This window comes from Poecilia formosa, unplaced genomic scaffold, assembly GCF_000485575.1.
Source record: "Poecilia formosa unplaced genomic scaffold, Poecilia_formosa-5.1.2 Scaffold569, whole genome shotgun sequence".
NCBI lineage: Eukaryota > Metazoa > Chordata > Actinopteri > Cyprinodontiformes > Poeciliidae > Poecilia > Poecilia formosa.
In genome coordinates, this window is record NW_006800508.1 from 262,844 (window position 1) to 271,865 (window position 9,022).

Consider the following 9,022-nt stretch of genomic DNA (forward strand, 5'->3'; position numbering starts at 1 on the left):
GGTACCTCAAAAAAGGTTAAGAACCACTGGTCTAGAGTTTAAGAAAAGTAAAGTCTTTCAGATATATCAAACAGAAAAAACTTTTAAAGCAGCAGTCCCAAACTCTAGTCCTCGAGAGGTGTGTTGAAGAAGCTCTTAAGGACTTGGGCACTAAACTAAGGAGATGGTAGAAACTACTGAGATTGGGTTAAAATTGGGACTTGAACTTGGGTAGGATTCATGGATACAAGCGACCAAAATGACCTTCCTTCGTAAAACAGGTGGATTCTGCCCAAGAGATGGGGTATGGAGCTTGCTAGGTATTGAAAGGAGTCTACTGGAGTGGTTTTTGTCATCCAAGGAAAATGTTTTCAGATGCCCAGACCTCAGATATCCAAGGTTTTCTGGTAGCATCCCTGTGAGGATTTGGTTTTCTGTATGTTAATTTAGTTCCTGTGTTGTCTCGTCTGCCCCTGTGTCTCGTGTTCCCTCATTACCCCTTGTGTATTTAATCCCACCTGTGTTCCCTGCTCCTTGTCAGATCAATGTCATGTCTATTCTGTCTTAGCTGTCTTCCGTTGTGTTGCTGACTACTAGTTGCTACCAGAGTTAGAGTTAATCTTGTTGCTCACCTTGTTAATTGTTTCCTTCATTAAAAACCATTCTCACTACAACCTGGGTCTACCGCCGTCTAACCTCACTTATAACTCCACAACTCATAACAGAAGGATCTGACCAAGACTACGATGAGATTCATGGAAAAGAGAAGAAGCAACTTCACATATACCCAGAAGGAATAGAAAGCTTACAACAAGTCGTAAGCTTGTAGACACTGTGGCGAAACCATGCTCCATCCCCAGATGCTTTGGTGTAACCACAAACTGTTTTGGCTCTTCAATACTGGTTTCCCCGTGTCCCCTTCATGAACTTGACAGAGTTGTTGGAAGAGGCGGAGTGGCATCGCCAGGCAGCTTTAGCTGTCATGGCCGGCAAACCACTGGCCTTCGCTCACCTGAGCTTTGTCTTTGTCTCCAGTCACCAGACCAAGAGTGCTGTCCTCCTGCTGCCGCAGTCTGCTTTCTTCCTGCCATCACAGTCTGCTTGCCTGTGACGGCAGGCAAGCAGACTGTTGCCGTTTATTGAGCACCGGCAACAGTAAACGGGCCAGGTGCTCCGTCCAAGCCCTCCAGTGAATCGCTCAGCGCTCCCTCCAAGCGTCCCTGTGCTCCAACCGAGACCCCCAGTGAATATTCCTGTGCTCCGTCCAAGACCCCCAGTAAGTCTCTCTGTGCCCGCCTAGTCCCTGAGCTGCCAGAGCCAAGCCTCCTGGAACCCAAGCACATACCTGTTCCATTGCTACCCTGTGGCTCCTGCTGGACCCAGGGCCAACCGCTTCCACCTCTACGTGGGTCCAGCCAGCCTCAGGGCTGACAGCCTCCGCCTCTTTGTGGGACCAGCCGGCCTCAGGGCAGACTGCCTCTGCTTCTTCGTGGTTCCAGCCAGCCTCAGGGTCGACCACCTCCACCTTTTTGTGGGTCCAGCCGGCCCCATGGCCGACCGCCTCCGCCTCTTCGTGGGTCCAGCCAGCCTCAGGACAGACCGCCTCCACCTCTAAGTGGGTCCATGCAGTGTCCAGGTCATCCACTGTAGCTTCTCATGGGATTCACCTCCTGCACCATTGTCGCCTGCCAGATCCTCCACAATGGGTCCGCCTCCTGCACCGTTGCTGGCATCCGGACCCGCCACCATGGGTCCACCTCCTACGTCGCCATTGTCAACCGGACAGTTCATGGCCCTGTTTGGTTTTGGACTGAGTTTATTTTGTTTTATTTGTGTTTTTCCTTGAACTCTGGTCCAGCGCCCCTCCGCCCACCTTAGTTGAGTTGTTTTTGGACTTTTTAGGCATCTAGTAGTCGCCCTTGAGGAACCAAATACTGTGAGGATTTGGTGTTCTGTATGTCAATTTAGTTCCTGTGTTGTCTCGTCTGCACTTGATTGCTCCCAGCTGTGTCTCGTGTTCCCTGATTTCCCCTTATGTATTTAATCCCACCTGTGTTCCATGCTCCTTGTTGGATCCTTTTCGTGTCTAGCTGTCTTCCGTTGTGTTGCTGACTACCAGTTGCTACCAGAGTTAGAGCTAATGTTGTTGCTCACCTGTGCTGCCTGGACTGTGTTAATTATTTCCTTCAATAAAACCCATTATTTTCACTACAACCTGGGTCTACTGCTGTCTAACATCACCCACAACTACACAACTCATGACAATCCCACTGCAGAAGACCCATGACTTGCGAGAGGGATTGATTCCTTGGTCTGTCATAACCTTTTTTGAACATTGTGCAGGCATCAACATTCAAATGAGTGAATATTTGCCCCAACAAAACCCAATATATAATAATTGGTAAATAATTGCAACTAAATAAAATGTTTTAACACTGCTCCAAAGGTAAAGGGTGCTAAATGAGTCTTTTAACCCCCATCACCTAGATTTATGATTTCTATAAATCTTGAACTATTTTCCAAATTGCTATGTCAAATATACATTTAATGGATAAAATATCCATTTGAACATTAAATATCTTGTAGTGAATTCAATTAAATATGGGGTGAGAAGAATTTGCAAGGTATTCTGTTTATACTTATGCTTCACATGACGTCCCAACTTAATTGTAATTGGGGTTGTAATTTAATATTGCAACCCACATTTATTGAGCAATGTAACCATCCACAAACTAAACAGGAGTCAATTTAAAAAGTTTTAAACTATTGTTACTATACTACTGGCTTGTTGGGTTGTGAGTTATTCTCAGTCTATTCTGTCTGAGACCAGCCCACACCTCACAAGCCAACACCTATTCTCTGGTATTTTTACCTTTTTATTATGAAATAATTTGGATAAAACATGTCTCCAGAAGGTAAGAAACCAGCTGTTGGACTCACAGAAACCAACTTCTTAACTTTTTTTGTATACACTAGCACATTTTTCAGTCACTGGTGGACTAAATAAAAGGTTATGAGGGTGTGATTCGTTTTTTTGCATTTGTGACTGTCTGTGTGGGTATCCATGCACATTGCAGATCTATCGGCGCTGCTGGCTTGTGTTTAGGAAGTCATCGAGCAAAGGACCTCGTCGTCTTGAGAAATACCCTGATGAGAAGGCTGCTTACATCAGAACTTGTCCCAAAGTAAGTTTGTGTTTTTGTAAAGAACAGCAGTGTGATCATCTGTGTTTTCAGTGCATTTACAGTATTTATTTTGAGGTTTTCTGTGTTTAGTCCTGTTCCTGTCCTGTCTTCCCTGTTGATTATCAGGGCCATGCAGAAACCACTAAAGGGGCAGGTGCTCAAAAAAAAAAGGGCACATCCAACCGCCTTCTAGGACAGAATATTAACAAAGCCACACAGCTTTCAGAGTTTAATAAACAATGATAAATTACAAAATTGTGACATACAATCAAAGCTAAGGTATATCTCTATATAGAGCATACAACTATGCATATGTAAGATATTTTATTAGCAATTTCTTTCTGCAGGTTTATTTTGTTATAGGAAAGTATTGCAATATTCAAACCCGCAATTTAGCAAGATATGTAAATCAGAGCTGGACCACCAGACATATTTTGTCTTTACAGAATTACACTATTAAAAATATAAACAAGGGCACAATGCAACCTTTTAGTGACTGTAATCTATAAAAAAGAGCTGCCTGTTTGCTGCAGTGGAGATGAAGATGGTCCATTCAGGAAAGCAGAGCTGCATCAAACTTTAACGTGGAAATGCAGAAAAAAGAAAAAAAAAAAACACAAGCAAATATTGAATTGTTAATGCATGTCACCATGAGAAAAGCCTACTGAGTTTTGCTTAAAAAACTTTTTTTAAAATTAAAATCACAGTTTTGTCTCATGAAGTGAATTTTTTTTTTTGCAAAACAAACTTATTTCTGTTTGTCGTAAATCTTTTCTTCTTATTCTAAGTTTTTGTTTGTGACTCAAAGTTTTGCTTGTGATTCTCACATGACGTCGTGGGCAGGGCCTAAAATCACAACAAAACATTTCTGATGTGTGCAAATAAAATTTGTTTGGCAAATAACTTTTTAAGTTCACAAGACAAAAATGAGTTATTTAATTTTTTTTTAAAAGTTTTTTTTAAACAAAACTTTTTGTTTAAAAAAAACCCCAAAATCATTACAAATCCAAAAGTTTTGATTACAGTTTTATTTTACTTAACTGAGGTTAGCTTTTTTTTTTTCATTGAATAATTGGGGAAAAAATTAACTTCATACTCTGCGAACCAGACCCTTAACTTAAAGTCTGGGTTGAGTTTTTTTCCCTTCATTAATGACACGCTTTTATTACATACATTATATCTATAATGGTAATTCAGGGTGAGTTATTTTTAATTCTAAATTAATTAAACTCCCTTACTCCGCAGGCGCTGTTCGCCCTCCGCGGAGTAAGGGATGTTTAGCTCAAGGTTGATCCGATTTATGAACGCTAATTTTGGCCAGCTGTTCTCTACCGATGCCTCCTGAAGCGCTTGGAGGTTCACATAGGGACTGTTAATTTCNTCGAGCAAAGGACCTCGTCGTCTTGAGAAATACCCTGATGAGAAGGCTGCTTACATCAGAACTTGTCCCAAAGTAAGTTTGTGTTTTTGTAAAGATCATCTGTGCTTTCAGTGCTTTTACAGTATTTATTTTAAGGTTTTCTGTGTTTAGTCCTGTTCCTGTCCTGTCTTCCCTGTTGATTATCACCGTGCACCTGTTTTTTACCATTACATGCCCCTTTGCCTTGGCGCATCACAGCCGCTGTAATTTCTGAGTCAGGGCCGTGCAGAAACCACTATAGGGGCAGGTGCTCAAAAAAAAAAAACAACAAAGGGCACAGCTAACCGCCTTCTAGGACAGACTATTAACAAAGCCACACAGCTTTCAGAGTTTAATAAACAATGATAAATTACAAAATTGTGACATACAATCAAAGCTAAGGAAAATCTCTATATAGAGCATACAACTATGAATATGTAAGATATTTTATTAGCAATTTCTTTCTGCAGGTTTATTTTGTTATAGGAAAGTATTGCAATATTCAAACCCACAATTTAGCAAGATATGTAAATCAGAGCGAGACCACCAGACATATTTTGTCTTTACAGAATTACACTATGAAAATATAAACAAGGGCACAATGCAACCTTTTAGTGTACTGTAATCTATAAAAAAGAGCTGCCTGTTTGCTACACTTGCAGTGGAGATGAAGATGGTCCATTCAGGAAAGCAGAGCTGCATCAAACTTTAACGTGGAACTGCAGAAAAAAGAAAAAAAAAGCACAAGCAAATATTGAATTGTTAATGCATGTCATCATGAGAAAAGCCTACTGAGTTTTGCTTAAAAAACTTTTTTTTAAATTAAAATCACAGTTTTGTCTCATGAAGTAATTTTTTATTTTTTTTGCAAAACAAACTTATTTCTGTTTGTCATAAATCTTTTCTTGCTATTCTAAGTTTTTGTTTGTGACTCAAAGTTTTGCTTGTGATTCTCACATGACGTCGTGGGCAGGGCCTAAAATCACAACAAAAGATAACTGATGTGTGCAAATAAAAGTTTGTTTGGCAAATAACTTTTTAAGTTCACAAGACAAAAATGAGTTATTTAATTTTTAAAAAAAAGTTTTTTAAAACAAAACTTTTTGTTTAAAAAAAAAACCAAAATCATTACAAATCCAAAAGTTTTGAAGTTTTGATTACAATTTTATTTTACTTAACTGAGGTTAGCTTTTTTTTTTTTTTTTCATTGAATAATTGGGGAAAAAATTAACTTCATACTCTGCGAACCAGACCCTAAACTTAAAGTCTGGGTTGAGTTTTTTTCCCTTCATTAATGACTCGCTTTTATTACATACTATCATGTAATTCAGGGTGAGTTATTTTTAATTCTAAATTAATTAAACTCCCTTACTCCGCAGACGCTGTTCGCCCTCCGCGGAGTAAGGGACGTTTAGCTCAAGGTTGATCCGATTTATGAACGCTAATTTTGGCCAGCTGTTCTCTACCGATGCCTCCTGAAGCGCTTGGAGGTTCACATAGGGACTGTTAATTTCTGAACACTCCTGTAAATAAATGCCTTGTCTTTAATACAAAAAAGTGGTAATTCATGCTATTCAATGAAGCACTCTGCTCGTTGAATAGTTGAAGCCCGGAGACATAAGATATACACATGATAAACATTTGGGTGATCGAGCATTTGCTGTGGCTGCTCCTCGTCTTTGGAACTCTCTCCCGGACTATTTGAGAGCCCCGCAATCATTGTCCAATTTTAAAACTGGCTTGAAAACTTTCCTCTTTAGACAAGCCTTCTCCACTTTTATTTGACAGTCTTTTTTAATTGTTTTTGATTGTTGATTTTATGTTTTTAGATGAACCATGTAGCACTTTGAGATTTTTATTAATGAAAAGCGCATTATAAATTAAAATTATTATTATTATTATTATTATTATTATTATTATTACATTTGACCTGAAAACAAAGTGCCACATCTGCCGAGATAACACTTGCAGCACAAGTGCCTTGGATTTAGTGAGACATCCATCCTGATCGAGTCAACCCTCAATACTAAAGATTTTCTTAGTAAGAGCAGGAAGCTTAAGGGGAGTCTGGAGGAAGGTGGTTTCTAACAAAAACTCTTTGAATTTTTGGCTCTCAAGTATTTATAGTCCCATAAAATTTAAACTAACTTCTTAAACAATTTTAGTGATCTTCTGTGACCTTCTATTAGGACTGTTTAATAATTGTGAAATATTTAAACATTCATGCTGACAACCCCCAAGATGGAGGGGCAAAATTTACTGTGTTTTTAATTTAGTCAACATATGTTCCCTTTTTTATTTTATTTAGGTGACAGAAATTAGTAATGTCAAGAACATCACCCGGTTACCTCGAGATACCAAGCGACACGCAGTAGCCATTGTGTTTACAGATGACTCCTCACGCACCTTCACCTGTGAATCAGGTAAACAAACTTACACAATCAAACATTCACATACTTCAGCTCAGCTGCCGAACATCGCTGCTGAGATGTTCCAGGAACAGGCTTGTGTCAAAGTAAGACGGAGTAGACCAGATGTGAAATGCTGTGTGTCTTAGAGCTGGAGGCAGAGGACTGGTTCAAGATGCTGTCTATTGAGTGTCTTGGTATTCGACTGAATGACATCAGTATGGGAGAACCTGACCTGCTGGCTGCTGGAGTACAGTGTGAACACACAGGTACTTTACACACACATACGCACACACACACACACACACACACACACACGCACACACACACACACGTATTGTTGAGACATACAGCCTTAGAGGGAGGCTTCAGTCCACAGCAGGACTCTTCGGATATTCATTTTGATAAAAAGTCTTCCCTTAGAAAATATTGTTTCCTTTTATCCTGACATTCTATGTCTTGTTAGAGCGCTTCAATGTGTTCCTCCTTCCCTGTCCAAACCTGGATATCTACGGGGAGGGTATGATGCAGATAACCCATGAGAACATATACCTGTGGGACATCCACAACCCTCGCACCAAGCTGATTACCTGGCCCCTCTGCTCTCTCCGGCGCTATGGACGTGATGCCACTCGCTTCACTTTTGAAGCCGGACGGTGAGACCTGGAAGGGCTGACAGTGGCAAAAAGTAGGCGAGATATATATGTTATTACTGAACTTATCCATATAATCACAGTTTCCAAACTATATGTTAGAATAAAGATACTGAAATGATTGTGTAGGCACTGCCCATTATTATAGCACTTTAAAAGTGTGTGTTGTAGTACATATGAGATTTCTGTGGTATGCATGCACTATTCACTGATGTGGGCATCCATAAACACAGAATTGTAACTACTTGACTTTGTAACTTCTTGACTTTTTAAGAAAAGGATATTGAACCCTTGAGTGACACTTTATCATGTTTGATTAGCTAATGCAAAAGATCAAAGATTAAAGCCACGTTTAAAATAAAAGACAAGTGACACTTTTATTTCGTTAGACATTTTTGGAACATCTTCAGATTTCAGCAAAGGGGATTTAAATTCTGTTTAATCACCAGAAAAGGCACAAGCTATTGTGCAACAATTTGATTTATTTTACTAAAATTAATTTTAAAAAGGAGATGGAAACACATCTGTCAAATAAGTTCTGATGTAATGAATTTTTCCATTCACTTGTGGGTCTGTTCACGAAACTGAAAAATTTTAAAGTTCAAATGTCCAGCACAGAGGGCAGGTCCATCAGCCTGGACAACCAGCTGGAGGCACTCCAGGCTGGGATGGGAGTGATAGAGACAGGAGACTTGTTAGAGGAACATTTTCCATATTTTTCTGGGTTTCTTAAATGGTGACGGGAAAATCTGAAGAACATCCGTCATTTTATGGATTAGAATTCACACATCTGCTACTTGGTGCAAACCTGAAGAAATCTTCAGGTTTGCCCAGGCTTCAGGTTTAAGCCTGGGCATAAATTACGCCCAGGCTTAATTTATGGAGGTAACTAAATCAGTTAGTAACAATTCAAATATTTTTTAAAAATCCTATCTGCGTATACTCTCTGACATGAAATCTCAACTGAGTGCATCTCACTATCCGGGAGCTGACAGCACATTGAAGAGCTATTGAGACTTTGGAATGAGTGCATCCTCTTTTGCTGAGAGAATCTTGTCAATTTCTGATCACTTCAATTTGCAGCTTGTAATTACAGTCTCCAGAATGGGTGCAGAGTGTGGATTCAGCCTCTAGGTCAATATCAAAACCCTGAAACATTTAATTACACACAACATCCATGTCCATGTTCATAATTTAATTGACAAATTATGAACCAGATGTGTGATTGCACAATGTGTATTCTCTATCCAGCTTGTTGAATATTAATTAAATGAAATGAAAATTAAATGTATTTAAACATAATTCTTTTAATTAAAGGTGTACCATTCCATTCCATGCCAGTTTTATTTTCTAAAGCACTTTAACCTGTCATTCACGAGAGGACCCAAATTTGGGTCC

The 9,022-nt window shown here is 39.5% G+C and overlaps 1 protein-coding gene across 2 annotated transcripts in view; it reads left to right on the plus strand.

The window, feature by feature from the left end:
* The window catches only part of dok4 (docking protein 4), a 38,871-nt gene that overhangs the window by 13,630 nt on the left and 16,219 nt on the right, over positions 1-9,022 (plus strand). Inside the window, exons 3-7 of one of the 2 annotated variants that reach the window (XM_016665322.1) lie at positions 310-415; positions 3,057-3,164; positions 6,872-6,986; positions 7,121-7,240; positions 7,438-7,627. In XM_016665322.1, coding sequence (XP_016520808.1) covers positions 310-415; positions 3,057-3,164; positions 6,872-6,986; positions 7,121-7,240; positions 7,438-7,627 — 639 coding nt within the window. The remainder of the gene's footprint in view (positions 1-309; positions 416-3,056; positions 3,165-6,871; positions 6,987-7,120; positions 7,241-7,437; positions 7,628-9,022) is intronic. The other variant, XM_007540866.2, reaches the window with a different exon arrangement.